The following is a 14,127-nucleotide window of genomic DNA, read 5'->3' as shown; positions in this document are numbered from 1 at the left end:
TTCTTCGTCTTGTATTGTATGGTTTTGCTCTCTAGCAGTCATGGCGCTTCTTTAGTGTGCACGAGTACTTTGCATCTTTGAGTCGTACGAAATGATCTTTTAAGCACTGCAATGCAACTGTTGGACAGCGTCACTTTTAAAAAGAGCCTGTAGCCAGCCCGTCGGAGGAGGAGAGCGTTCCGAGAGACTCGCCCTACTTCTGCACATATCCTGGACCATGTTGCTCCGTTCTATATTGACGTTTCAGGGGTTTGAATGACGTTGCATCAGACACAGTCTGTCTTTGTCTCCCAGCAAATCACTGAGACTATTTAAAAAGGGAGTACCTTGCACATCTGCATCCCTTTTGCTTCAAGATGATCGGTCAGATGACTTCCATTAGCTTTTTTTATTCTTCTTCCAAGTAACTTTTGTTGTATAGTGGTAGCTAAGCTTTTCTTACGGAGGATTGTAGCTAAAACCTGTATAATAGGGGCAAATGAAGCAAAGTATTATTAAATATCTAAATGTAAGGATTTTGGTTCAGATAAGCCAGAGGCAAGCCAAATTATGGAGACTGCTATTACTCTTGTACCTGCAGAAGCATTCTACAAACACTGGGGGTAGAGAAGAAAAAGACCGTGCCTGGTGGGTTTCAGATTGATCCCTGACCCCGCGTAGCCTTTGCTCAAGGCATTAGCAGCATATCCAAGTAACCAGTTCTGTGTCTTATCATTTAGACAGCACTTTTTTTGTCCTTCACAGATCCAGATTCTTGATCAGAGTTGGGCATAATGCAGGGAAAGCCTTTTGGGGGGAGAAAAGGCAGCGAGGGGTTGTGGGCTACGTAGGCAGGAGGAGGCATCTATTAAAGACAGAAATGAGGAGAGCTTGCGCTATGCTGGAACTTTTGGACATTTTTAATATCTTAATTTTCAAATTTTATTTTTATTTAGCACAGGAGTTTGTTTCAACATGGAAGATGACATAGAAAAATAAAAGAATAATCGAATGGCTTGTAAGTTATTGCAGGGCTACTAGAAGCAACAGGTTATGGGGTTTTTTTTGCTTTCACTGCATATTTCTGCATTTCAAAATACATTGATAATGCATATAAACTTTGTATTCAGTAGCTATAAGCTTTAGTACTCATTCATTTGGTCATAGAGAACCATTTATTTTTGTATAATCAACCCTTTAATGTGGGTACTGCACCTTTAATGAAAGTCTTGACATGTTTTGTTTTCAGTGTTCTTTTCTTTATGCTCATTCTGATAATTATCACTATTCATTAATGAAACTGAAAAAGTAATTGTGACATTATTGCTATTCATAACATCTTTTTTTATGTCTTAGATCTCATTTCTATTTTCTTTTTACAAAAGAAAGAAGAGAGAGGTTTAAAACTACAAAAAAGATGTTTTGCTTGAATGAAACTTGCCTTCTGGGATCTTAAAATTTTATGATGTATTGAGAAATCTTTGTCAATGTTTTTTCTTGTCTCACATAGACCGTTTACAGTACTTGGGCTAAGCAGTGCGATTCCTAGATTGTAAATGGCCAACAGTTAATCTTACTTTTACTTGCGTAAAGACTAAATAGGAAGTAAACAGTAAACAAAAGAGTAAATGGTAAAGTAAGTGTTGTTCTGAGCAACAGTCATAATTCCTATTAACATGTTCAGTTACCTTCTTTAAACTAGTGTTCTAAAATACTAAATTCTTGAGGAAAACACTGTAGAGAATATATTATTTTAAGTAATTTGTTCAAATATGTTAATATTAGAGCATAACTTACGTTCAATTTAGGGTCAGAAAGCATCTGCTTTCTGTGGGATACTGAGCATTAAAAGAAGAATCACTAAAATGTAGAAAATAAGACAATGGGAAATCTGGGGTCTGTTGCCAATTTAAATAATATTAAGTAAATTTAAGAAAAAGTTGTACTTACTTTGATTTTTATAGATCTTTAATGTTCATCTTTTATTTTTAGTTACTTCATTGCAGCTGAAGGAGGAGTTGCTAGATGGAGAAGAGTATAGCTTCCTTCAAGGAGCATCTGATCAGGAAAGCAACGGATCTGCCAGTTACTACATCAAACAAGAACCATGAGGCAGCTCAGAGAAGTGAGGGGCGGAGTACTGGTGATAGGAAAAGAGCCTTTCTCCAAGACTGACTGATTTTGTTCCCACTTCGATGGTACAGTTCGGGTGACTGTACCTGGGGCACTTTGCTGACTGTAGATGAGTTAGACTCAGTTCAGAATTTTTTGGAAGGGCGGGGAAACTATTTTAGTGAAAAAGATTTTTCAATTTATTAAAAACAAAAATGGACACTTTTGTGTTGTATTTGAAGCTTTTGAAAGAATTTTGTAATATTTTCAAGTTCAGATTTATTGTGCATTGTTAACAAGAACTGAAATTCTAATTTTTTGGTAAGATTAAAGTTTAATTAGCATGATTCTGGGAAGCGGTTGGAGGAAGATATAGTTGCAAATACAAATGAACTGTCATAACAAATGAACCTTTTTGGTACAAGTTGGGAGACTTTTAGACTCTTGTGAACTGCACTGGTCACGCCTCTGTTTTTTGTTTGTTTTTTTTTTATTGTGAAAATAAGGCATTTAAGCCGTAATTTAGAGGCATAAATTGTATGTGGAAAATAGTCCTGTAAAGCTCTACTCAGTGAGTAGCCCCAATTGCAATGGAGCCATCGCCTGACGAAGATTTTAACTTTTCAAGATGTTTTTATTTAGCTTAAAATACTTTTTTTTTTTTTTTAATGTAAGATTTTCTTTTTTAAAAAAAAGGTTCCTTAGGATCTGATTCAGTGCCCGTTAATATCAGTAGCCTTGTCTCCATTGGCTGCAGTGGGCATTGGACTGGGACTATAAAGCTCTTGTCTGTACATGAATGTCTGTAGTCTCGGAATGCTTCAGCAAATGTTTACAGAGCCCTATGCCAAACTGGAACTTCAGAAAATTCCCTCATTTGGAAGACGAGTTTTAGCTATTGATTTAGACTAAAGATGAAACTTAGACAGACAGTAGCTCAGGCCTCCCTTGGCAGTGGGAAGGAACTTCTGAGTATTCTTCTGATCATTTTTTTTCCCATTCAGAAAGACCTAGATGTTTCCTTACCATCTTAAATATTTACTTGTGAACGTTCAAAACTGATGTTCCACGTGGTTTCAGGTGAGCTAAAAGGAGCCATACATTGTGGATTAAAAAAGGAGTTCAGTTCTGCACAGCCTGCAATATTCTATTCTTGCTGCAATAGTGTAATAGGGAAGTTGAGGCTTGAGAACAGTATATAAATCATATACTGTCTAGTATATAATTGATAAACTGGATTTGCTTATTGTCTGGAATCCTTGTGTCTCACTTCAAGTATCCCATTAGCCCCACCTGCTTAACTGTCCAGATTTTTTAAAGGCAAAAGTCATGTAAAAGGGTGAAAATGACTACCAGTAAAATACAAAATATTTTAGCATGAGCTCTTAATCATTTGGATTTTATCTTTCCATATTTCTAAACTTTGTACATTTTTGTAAGTGATCTCATTCATGGAGTTGATCAGTAAAATGGTTCATCAGCCCTGGCAGAGCTGTGACTGGAAAAATGTGCACCAAGAGCTTTAGCTTTTACCAGTAAGGTTCATTAACTAAACTCTCAGGAATTAACTGCATATGTTCTATAAGTGCTTCTGGGTCTTAGCAGGTCCCCTTCAGAGCAGTACAATGATCATCTGACTCTTGACCATAAATTAGGGCTTAAAAAAAAAATTAAAATGATAAACGTCTGTGTTCCTACAGCCTAAGAAATGCTTTAAGGATATCAACCCACAGAGCCCCAGGAGACCGTTTTTGTATATTGTTGTTTGAGCTTAAAAAAGAAAAAAAGTGCATAGAAAGTTGAAAACCAGCAATTTGATTATTTTCTAAAATATTGCTCTAACTTTGGGTACATAGTATTGGTAATATGCACAGGTTTACCTCATTCTATGCAAGAGGGGTTAATTATGTAAAGTTTTGTATTTACTACTGGAAGTAAAAAATGTCCTGTATAGTGTAGGAATGTCTGGAATTCTTTTCTCCCTTACTGGTAAAATTTCTTAAATAACGACCCCTTTTTAACAACAGCTTCTTATATTGACAGAATCTGGTTATCAGATTATAAGTATCTGTAACTTCAGGTGGTAAAGACATTTTAGCTCTCTGAAATAGCCATAAAAAGGACTTTGTCAGGCTTGGTAGACTTCAAATACATTCTCTCAGATTCTGACCCACCCATGATGTTTCTTTTGAACAGCCTGGATTGCAGAAGTAGGATTAGAGACCATTGTAATGACACTTTGAGCCTTGATTATTTTTTTTTTTTTCCTGTGTTCTCAATTGAACCTGCTGTAAAATCCAGCTCTGCAAGCATTGATTTGGTTTGGTAAGTACAGCACTATTGATTTTTTTTTTTTTTTTTTTTAATGCAACAACTTGCAGATTGTCCCAGTCAGCTGGAACGAGGTTGGCACAATCTTTCTTTCTTCTCTCATCAATAGACTTCAGTAAAGAACTGTTGCATTAATTTGTGTTTCATAATGTGAAAGCTTGGGCTAGTAATGAGCAAGGTGTATTGCCAAGTCGCTAAACCTTGGGCTCCTGCGTACTGCCCAGGCTCGTACCTGATTTCTGAGTCTTCAAATGTCACGAGGGAAATGTAGCACTTAAGTTGAACACACTTCCCGTGTTGGAGAAATGTAAGAATCAGATTTGAAGTCTGTCAGTCTTTATAATGTTCTTTAAAAATAGGTATTTTATTCATTAAACACTAAAGTATGTCAGTTGACATGCGTTCTCAGATAAACGCGTGACTTCAGTAGGAGTTGCGTGTTGAGATTGATGGGTGAAATTCCCCTTGTGTTTCTGAATTCAAAACATACCTAATTGTGTAATTGCCAAGTACAGTGAAATCTGTCCTAAGCCAACCACGTCAAGAACCGACTGAAGTCACTCGCTTAGGAAGAGGTTTAAGGAACACCTGAGCAAAATTCCACCAGGTATTTGGGGAATGGTCTCGTCAAAGAGCGAGATCCACAACCTGGCGGCTGTGGTATCCGTAGCATAGGCTTCACTGTACTTGTAAAGCGTTTGTTAACAACGTGGCTCTAGGTATTTTTGTCTTCGTTTTACTCTAAGCCATGTTGCTTGGCTAAAAGAGCAGCGAAGTGTTGGACATCTGAAATCTTCAATGGGGTCAAACTAACTTCAGTATTTGGCACAGCAGGTTTTTATAACCGTGAGGTAGCGCAAGTTATGTACCTCACTTTGCAGCTGCCCTTCTTCTATTGCTCAAAATCTTTCTGCTGATCTTTGATTTTTATGTTATTTTAAATACAACTCTTTAACCTTTTCCTTGCTGCATCTGAGGAAAGCTAAAGCAGTTACCGATTCCTTGTTCTACGGATACTAACACGGGTTTCAGTGTTTGTTTGTTTTTTATTGTTGTTTTATGTGATGTGAATACCCTCTCCTGTCAATATTTGTACGATGGTGCTAATATATTTGGTAACAATCCTTTATTGGGAAGGGATTTTAAAAAACTGTGATTTAAACCGAATTTTTCTTCCTTTTAATTTTCATATTTAAAACAAAAAGCCACAGCCATTTATACAGAAAAGGCATCAGCTTTGGCCCCTGGGAAAATGTTGGGGCGGGAATCAAGATTAAACAAATAGGGTTTTTACATCATTTCTGTATGTATTTGATATATAGATCAATATCTGTACAAATTTAATCTTTTATTTTCTTGGTAATTTGTGTGGTTGAGAGAGAGTATTTAAAGCTTTCTCATGCAATGTACCTAACTAAGTGAAAAAAAAAAAAAAAAAAGCTTTTGGAGAAATTAAATGTTACTTTCATTTTTACGAGACTGCAGATTTTCAGCATGGATGTGAAAAGCATTAAAATTATAACTTTGTGTACAAGATGAAAATAATTCACTAAATTTGCCTTTTTTACACAAAATAAAAATGATAAAAAGTCTTTTTCTGAATATTGATTGTTTTGTTTAACAGGTGCTCCTTGGCACATATATAAATGCATTCCAGCTTGTTTCTCTCCTGAGAATGCAGATAAGAAAATACCTGCAATTGGTAAAACCAGGCATGTTTTAAGTAACTGGGTACGTTAGTCTGAGCGCAAATAAAGCGTGAGAGGCTCTGAGCACAAGGTAAGGCGCTGAATGAGAAGGTGCCATTAGATAAGCATTTAACAGAGACCAAGCTTTGCAGTTGGTCTTGTATTTCAGTCAGTATTAGTAGTTGCGGAGGGAGGGAAATTTTGTCCCATTTTTCTTCTAGTTCAGTTCTGCTATGTCGGGTGTAGCTCAAGCATCCCTTCAACTCTCCCTCTGCAAGTTGGCTTTGCAACTGTAATGTGTTGCAGTAGCCTTCAAAGCAACTCTGCAATGAGCAGAAGTCACTGAATTTTTATTCTGATATGCCTGTACGTGGAGGTTTGCGTTAACTATTCCCTCTACACGAGGAAAATATTGAATGACTGAGTAAAATGACTTCTGTGAATATCTGAACACAGCGGTCTGTTTTATAGTGAATGCACCACAACAAATTATTAGTTCATATCCATTTATTTGACAGTGCTGAAAATGACTAAGATAACCGTGGTGATAATTGCTCCCAGGCCAATAGCTGGAATGAGATGATGCGTTAAGAAGGCACAATTCATTGTGGAAACTCATTTCACTCATAGATCCAATCATGTGCACAAGACTTGAAGTCAATGAGCTCTGCAGGTTTGAACCACAGGTTGATCTCCTTCTGCGCGCTTTCTACGGAGTCACTGCCGTGAATGATGTTTCTGTGGAAGGAGACAAACGCATTGTTCAGTATTTAAAAAAAAAAAAAAAAAAATGCACTTTTCAGTTCTCCACATGCAAAAACTTGGATGAAGCATCTAGAGCTGCAAGACTACTCTTTCAGGTACAGTAGTCCAATACCCCCACTACAGGAGCTAGTTGAGCCTAGCGGGGTGACTAGGGCTACGTGACTACACCAGCCACCGCCTGATCTTACATGAAGCTCTGACGAGGAGCTGCATTTCAAAAAAAAGTCAGTTTTGTACCAAGCCATTTTCTTAAGTAGCAGTTACGGATTGTGACCTGCAAATAAAATACCATCAGACTAAGATATCTACCAACAACTTTGACTTTCTAGAATAAAAGACTACCAACATGGAGTTTTTAATCTCAACTGATAAAAAACTGAGCACAAACCTTCCTACTTGAATGCAGAAGTCACCACGGATGGTACCAGGCTTAGAGTCGGCAGGGTTTGTTTCCCCTAGCATAACTCTCCCGGTTTTAACCACGTTGAGTCCTTCCCATACCTTAAAGAAAAAGACAAACAAATCCTATTAATCTATGCTTATACAAAATACCAAAGATTAATCTTTGGTAATAACGTACTTTGCAGAGAGACAAGGGCTCCACCACTAAAAAAACTAACCTAGCCTAGATTCTCTCTTAGGCCTGTACAGACGGCTAGGGAAAAAACATATGAACTGAAAGTGATTATAAAAAGGACTATCACCATTGTCACTCCAGTGAAGGAGATGCTTTACCACGCCTCAGAGTTAACTGATGCACCAGGGGATCTTCGAAACCTTTCTGTAGTGATAGGATAAGGACAGCCTGATGGTTGCAGGGGTTCCTAGTCAGGTACAAAACAGGAGGAGGTGCTACTAGGGCGATTTTATTCTTTGGGGGGAGTGCAAAAAAGAATGACACAGAAGATGGGTTCCTGCGGGAGAGCCCTGATCCTTTTTTGCCCAAAACAGAAGATTCTTTGGTGCAGAAGATTGGCTTTCAGGAATTTTGCCTCATCTATGCTAAGCATTTTAGTATGCATTTTATACGTGAACACTTTCCTTCTTGTTAATAAACAGTAACTTCTTCCTTGATTCTCTTCATTTTAATTTTGGATTTCTTTTGCCACTGGGTAGTTTGAAAAAGTGTTTCTGTAACAATATATCTGATTATTTCAAAATAATTTGTGGAGCGAGACAAATATATTCAAGCAAGTAGCCTTTAAGTAAAATTAAGCCACTTACCATGGCCACAACAGGTCCAGAGTTCATGTATTTAACCAAACCAGGGTAGAATGGTCGGTCTTTGAGGTCAATGTAATGTTGTTTGAGAAGGTCTTCAGAGGCCTTCAAAAGGACAGATGTAACGTTAAATACCACTTTCAAAATATCACACCACAAAAGGTGTTCCTACTGTAAGACTACAGCATTAGCGACTGGATTCACCAGCCATTAATGCAGTCGTTAATATTGCCAACAGCTGCTGCGATGCTATTATGGCTTTCACCGTAAAATCAAAGGCGTGCACGATGCACCGTCTGTCTTTGCAGCAGTCAGTGCCACGAGCTGTCAAAATTATTTCTTTGTGTTACAGCAATCCTCAGCAACGCGCTGAGCACAAGATGTCCGGGTGACGCTACCTTTCAGTCAAGGTCATTCAGCTCTCTCGGTTAGGCTGCATAAACCATGCGAGCAAATTTTGTTTCCTTAGGAAATGGCAGGGATCAAACAGAAATCCTGGCCCGGCAAGCGATGCGTACTTCCCGCTGCCGTGCCAATTCAGCATCAGACGCAGGAACAGCCGCATGGGGAGGCACGTATGTATTTAAGGTATGTATGTAAGCACCTCTTCGGGCAGGTGAGGGAAAGCGTCGCGGGCGGAGCGGGCGCAGGGGCGATTCCCCGGGCGCGGAGACTTACGTGCACGAACTTCATGGCCACCAGCCGGAAGCCCTTCTGCTCGAACCGCTTGATGATCTCTCCCACCAGCCCCCGCTGCACGCCGTCGGGCTTGATGGCGATGAAGGTGCGCTCGCCGTTGGCCGCCATGGCGCTGCGGGGCAGGGGCAGGGGCAGGGCTGAGGCTCGGCACCGCCGCCCCCCGCCGCCGCCGCCGCCTCAAGGTCGGAGGGAGCCGGCGCCCGCCCCGCCCGGGCCCACGTGGCACCGCGCTGGCGTTGCGGCCTCGGCCGGGCCCGGCCGCGCTCAGCCCGCGGGGCCCCGCTCCCGCCCCCGCCGCGGCGAGGCCCGCAGGCCGCCGCCAGCCGCCCGCCGTTGTCGCGGCGCGGCCCGCGCCCCCCCCCCCCGGCCTCCCCTGTCGGAGCGGAGGGGCCCGGCCGCCGCCTCACCTCGCCGGAGCTCCCGCTGCCGCCCGCGCCGCAGCCGCCGAAGAAAGAGGAGGAGGAGGAGGCGGGCGGTGGCCGGATCCCCCGCCCTGCGGAGAGGAGGAGCCGCCCGGCTTGCGGCGCCTGGGGGCGGGCCCGGCGGGGCTGGGGGATCGCTTCGGCGCCCGCCCGCCCGCAGCCGCCAGTCCGGGGCGCCGGGGCGCGGGCCGGGCCTCGCCGGCCGGCGGGACGCTGCTGCTGCTGCCGCCGCTGCCGGGCCCGGCGCCTGGCAGCCGGCCCGGCCGCGGGCCCCTGGCCGGGCTGGGGGCAGCTGCCGGCGGCTGTGCCGAGCGGCCGGCGGCACCTGTCGCCTTCGCCTCCTCGAACGCCGCCTTGGAGCGTCACGGGCTCTGCAACGGCGGCGTAAGCCTTTTCCACAGTGAAAAGATTGAGGCTGTTTAACTGTACTCGATCATCTTTTACCGAGAGGTACTTGCTTTGCCGTGCTCAGAGACACCCATGATTTCAAGCAGCACGCCTTACAGCTGCTTGAAATCATGTTTTTCACAGAAAAGTGATGTAGGATCTGTAAGCCAGGAAAGTTATCCATGGGATTTCTTTTGTTGGGATATGGGAAGATGAAGCAGCAAAGTGTCAAAACTCCACAGTCCCTGCACCAGCATCACAATTGGGATTGTGTGAGAATTAGGAAGTGTTGTTACTTCTTATTATGTTTACTACTTGGTACTTTACTAATTTACAAAACGCGTTTTATCTTCCTGAGCTTGTTATAATCATATACCGTCACTGCAATTCTAATACTGAAGAAACACCCTTTGCGGTACTTATGCAGTCTCCTATTGACAGGCCACTTACAATTAGTGAAGCTGGACACGCTCAGATGGGCAGGAGTATTGCATCTCTCCGGAGAGGTGGCTGACCTCCACCTCCTCGCGGTCCAAATGCATTAGAAATACCCATCAGTAGCTTTCTGACAACCCCCGCGTCGCCAGATAACCCAAATTTCTCTATTTTGCAGTAAGCAAATGAAGAAAAAGAAACCTCAAGTGATCCTTCAAGCAAAAACGGAACTGGAACTCATCTCGTGCACAGGTTTGTCACGTGTTCCCTTTCTCTAACAGCCTTTAACCTAATTCTTTATCTTCTATAGCACTGGCTATTTTCAGGAGAGAAGCTAACAACCTTACCTACAGTTTGCTAGTTAGGGAATTTGTTCCCTCTCCTCATACCCATGAATTAGCTCTAAGACAATATAATGAAAATTTCCTTTTATTTCACTTAAGAAACAGCAAATGTTGTTTTATTTTGTACCATCTCTTTTTAGGAGTTAGATATCTTCATAAAGTATCATAAGCATTGAATTCAACATTCATCGCACGGTTTAGTATTTGAAACAAGAACTCACTGTAGGGGGAAAATCTAGGAGCTTGAACAACTAATTTCATGAAACTCTTGCTTTTAATGAATACAATGTTGCAGGTAAATAAATACATAATACTGACCCCGACACACTGTTCAATGAACAACAACAATGAACAACACAATGAACAACATTCTTGTTCCTCATCCAGTACAGCTAGTGAATACTTGTTGTTAAAATTCCTTGCAAGAGGCTGACAGTTTTCTCTGATAGAAGCAGACACCTCTACTGAAATGCATTTCGCATTATTATGACTGTATTTCTTTACATGATTAAATAACTAAATAACTAAATAAAAGAACGCTACAGTCACTTCTGGAATACCTTACCCAAGAAGAGCTGCTTCGTAGTTCCAACTATTACCACCACAAATGAGAACACAGCTAAGTTATCAGCTGTTCAGACAGCAAAGCAAACATCACTGTTGTTGCTCTGTGCAACATCAGAGGACTGCTACAGTAAAGTGGCTGAAGGTAGATCTCCCTCATCCATCCTCACATTAATCTTCTTTTCACATAAAACGGCGTTTCAGAAAGCCTGGCCTATTAATCCTTCCTTAAAATGCTAAATAAATCCCATGTGGGGGAAAAAAAAGCAAGTTGAAACAGTGTCAATCTAGAGGAAAGGTCTCATTTTAATCTCCTGGCAGAGCGCGTTCTGGAGAGAAATAAATAAGCGTCTCTACAGCTGTTTTGGGCATGGGGATTCGCTTGATATCAAGTTCAATCCTCAACATTTGGGCACACCATCGATGTATTTACATACCACCAGCTGTCCCCTAACATTTTAACAACGTTAATCTTTGACACTGAGCCATTTGCGTATTTATTTACCAAATACATTTTTACCAAATTTTTTTCTATTTACCTAAATACCCTCTTTGACTACTGAGTGTTTCAGGAAAATATATGCGTTATATGCTCTGTGTTTTAATCTCCTATCTCTCATCCCCAGAAGCAGCTTTTTAAAAGTACAATTCTGTCTATAACTTGACCGCTTTTTAATCAAAGCAGCAGCAAACGCTGACTATATTTAATATTCACGACAGAGCAATCTCACAGGTTTCTGAGACAGGTTTCTACCGCTTTATACGAAGGGCTTTGAAACAGCTAGAGGCTAGCGGCTGTTTACAGACAGTAAGGGTTTCAGAAGGAACGGGCTCAGTTTCACTCATAGATCCATTCATGAGCGCAGCTTCTGTAATCAACCAGTTCTTCGGGAGTGAACCATAAATTGATCTCTGTCTCAGCACTTTCTACAGAATCACTTCCATGAATGATGTTCCTAGGAAGAGAAAAGGTCGATATAAAAGTAATATAATCCTCAAACTCAAAGCAAAGCAAGCTTTGTTTTTTGAAGTGGTCTCCGTTGTGGAGAGAAGTTGTAAGTAACTGTAAAGCAGTCAGAGGCACGGAGCATGCAGTCCCACCTTTGCTCGTCGTTTTTGTCAACAGGGAAGACCACACCTCGACTTCCACCTTTAGATCGTAACATTACACGGGCACAGGGAACGGCAGCCCCGTGCATAAGACAGAGAAGGATAGAGCACAGTTCCTACAGATATCATGACATATATCGTGACATACCACTGGACATTTAGTGTCTTTAGATGATATCAATAGTACCAAGATATACCTTCCAACTTGAACGCAGAGGTCACCACGAATAGTGCCAGGCTTCGAATCGAATGGATTAGTTTCCCCCAGCATCACTCTTCCAGTCTTAACCACGTTAAGACCTTCCCACACCTTAAAGCAAAAAAAAAATCCAGTGAGATTATTAAATCTTAGTGGTAGATAAAGTAGCAAGAGTTAATCATACCTTCCAGAATTACACAATGCTCTCCATCATGGCAGAAATCACCACCGAATGTCCCTCATAGCAAGGCATATTTTATCTCCAATTTTTCTGTCAGGTTCTTGAAGCATCTGTTGAAGTTCCCTCCTCCTGCGCAATACCTCTCCTCACCAAGGATGGGAAGAGAACAATTTTACATCTCAATATGGTCAAAGCTGTCTGCTCACTGAAGATCTAGACCTCCAGCTCAACTATTTTACAAATACACTATCAAGGGGAAAAAAGAGAAAATCCCTTCTAATGACGTTAGACTGAAAAAGACTTTCAAAGTTACTGTAGCTTAGGAGTATAGTACAAATATTCCACCATCGTTTTTCAGCTTGCTTAATACATGGCATTTCATAGTGGGTTTTTGTGCAGGTTTTCTGTTTCTCAAGGTCCCAGCTCTGGTTCCCCTTTTCCCCCTGCCCTCTTCCTCAACATAGTGACTCAAAGGAGAGAAAGATTATGAAAAAAGATTAAAGAAAAAGGAGTTAACAGGACATCTTCCTAATTACAGTATTTGAATCTAGGTTTTAAAGTCCTTTAAAAGTAAACTAGAATACAATAGGTAACACAATCTTACTGCAGGTAAGACAATCAAACAGTATATTTTCTTAGCTGAGCTTCATTTTTAAGAACTCACCATAGCTACAACAGGTCCAGAGTGCATATACTGCACCAGACCATCGTAGAACGGCCGGTCTTTTAGGTCAATGTAGTGTTCTCTCAGAAGGTCTTCAGAGGCCTGCATTAAAAACCAACAACCAAGCAAAAAAAGCTCACTGTAAGAACTTAAGAGCATACTGAAATCACGTAGATTAACCGCAGAGCATTATTAATCCTGAAACTTGCATGCACCCGAAAATTCAGCATTTCTAGCATCTTCCTAGAAGTACTTTTGGTCGACATGAATTTGAACTGTTTGCTTTAACCACAGCTGAACTTAGAAAAATACCTTTTGCCGATATGGACAGCTTCTGTGACCTGGTATTTGTTGAAGATATTTATTAGGTATAGGATGCACCGAAAAGAATATTCTCTTCCGACTAAGCACATCAAGTTACTAAAATTAGCGTGCTTAGCATGTCTAAAGCATTTAGCCAGAGCTGGGAATTGGAACTTGTCCAAGACATCCAAAATATTCAAAGACTTCTCAAAATTTCAGGTTTAACTGTTCTCAAGACTACATTTGTCATTATAGCACGCTGCTTTCTTTTAAGGCTGTGGTTTATAGGAAAAAGGAGACATACAAATTAAGGAAAGCTTACATGTATTAGTTTCATGGCCACCAGTTTGAATCCTTTCTGCTCAAACCGCTTGATGATTTCTCCCACCAGTCCCCGCTGGACCCCGTCAGGCTTGATGGCGATGAAGGTGCGCTCGGAGATAGAAGCCATCGTCCTAATGAGGAAGGGAATAAAAGTCATTATTCCAGGAGCAGTAGGCAAGTGCAATCACAGCCCGGTACCGCGTGTAATATCAGCTATTATTATAATTAAATCAGCTATTATTGTAATTAAATCGGCCACATCTGAAGGTCATTAACCCATGATCTGCACCGGTTTGATAAATCAATCACTGTACGTGGTTTTTCACAAGTGCTACAAAAGTACGTTTAAAACAATAACCACCTGCCACATCTAGAAACAAGCAATTAGCAGATATTAAA

General features: G+C 41.2%; 3 protein-coding genes and 1 long non-coding RNA gene across 18 annotated transcripts in view; 2 read left to right on the top strand and 2 right to left on the bottom strand.

Annotated features, from left to right (window-relative positions):
* MBTD1 (mbt domain containing 1) overlaps nt 1–6,130 on the top strand; it is a 40,155-nt gene extending 34,025 nt beyond the window's left edge. For 8 of the 15 annotated variants that reach the window (XM_082326821.1, XM_082326824.1, XM_082326827.1 and 5 more), the window contains one exon: nt 1,972–4,728. In XM_082326821.1, the coding sequence (XP_082182947.1) occupies nt 1,972–2,090 (119 nt within the window). In that variant the 3' untranslated portion in view covers nt 2,091–4,728. Of the gene's footprint in view, nt 1–1,971; nt 4,729–6,046 lie in introns of those variants that run through there. The other 7 variants (XR_014229732.1, XR_014229733.1, XR_014229734.1 and 4 more) reach the window with 7 other exon arrangements.
* A 579-nt stretch (nt 6,131–6,709) lies between these two features.
* On the bottom strand, nt 6,710–9,271 carry LOC309597440 (nucleoside diphosphate kinase). Its single transcript, XM_082326829.1, has 5 exons — nt 9,203–9,271; nt 8,775–8,907; nt 8,100–8,201; nt 7,264–7,376; nt 6,710–6,848 (listed from the first exon to the last, which is right to left on the bottom strand). Exons 2-5 carry the CDS (start codon nt 8,901–8,903, stop codon nt 6,731–6,733), a joined length of 462 nt encoding a protein of 153 aa, XP_082182955.1. The 5' UTR covers nt 8,904–8,907; nt 9,203–9,271; the 3' UTR covers nt 6,710–6,730.
* On the top strand, nt 6,874–13,711 carry LOC309597442. The gene is made up of 4 exons (XR_014229739.1): nt 6,874–6,970; nt 8,566–8,684; nt 10,218–10,291; nt 12,535–13,711. It is a non-coding gene; the product is annotated as an uncharacterized lncRNA (long non-coding RNA).
* Nucleotides 11,786–14,059, bottom strand: LOC309597441 (nucleoside diphosphate kinase A-like; the record flags this gene model as incomplete). Its single annotated transcript, XM_082326830.1, has 4 exons — nt 13,727–14,059; nt 13,102–13,203; nt 12,255–12,367; nt 11,786–11,903 (listed from the first exon to the last, which is right to left on the bottom strand). Exons 1-4 carry the CDS (start codon nt 13,883–13,885, stop codon nt 11,786–11,788), a joined length of 492 nt encoding a protein of 163 aa, XP_082182956.1. The 5' UTR covers nt 13,886–14,059.
* Nucleotides 14,060–14,127: the final 68 nt, after the last annotated feature.

The sequence above is a fragment of the Platalea leucorodia genome (genome assembly GCF_965183815.1).
Source record: "Platalea leucorodia genome assembly, chromosome: 14".
Lineage (NCBI taxonomy): Eukaryota > Metazoa > Chordata > Aves > Pelecaniformes > Threskiornithidae > Platalea > Platalea leucorodia.
The sequence above is the reverse complement of the archived record's forward strand: the minus strand, read 5'-3'. Positions and strand labels throughout refer to the sequence as shown.

What these genes read in the sequence shown, in the direction of transcription:
- LOC309597440 (XM_082326829.1), bottom strand. Translation starts at nt 8,903, where the DNA reads ATGGCGGCCAACGGCGAGCGCACCTTCATCGCCATCAAGCCCGACGGC. An exon ending in TGGCCATGAAGTTCGTGCAC is followed by an intron (nt 8,202 to 8,774) that starts GTAAGTCTCCGC and finishes GTCCTTTTGAAG; the next exon opens with GCCTCTGAAGACCTTCTCAA. An exon ending in CTGGACCTGTTGTGGCCATG is followed by an intron (nt 7,377 to 8,099) that starts GTAAGTGGCTTA and finishes TTTTTCTTTAAG; the next exon opens with GTATGGGAAGGACTCAACGT.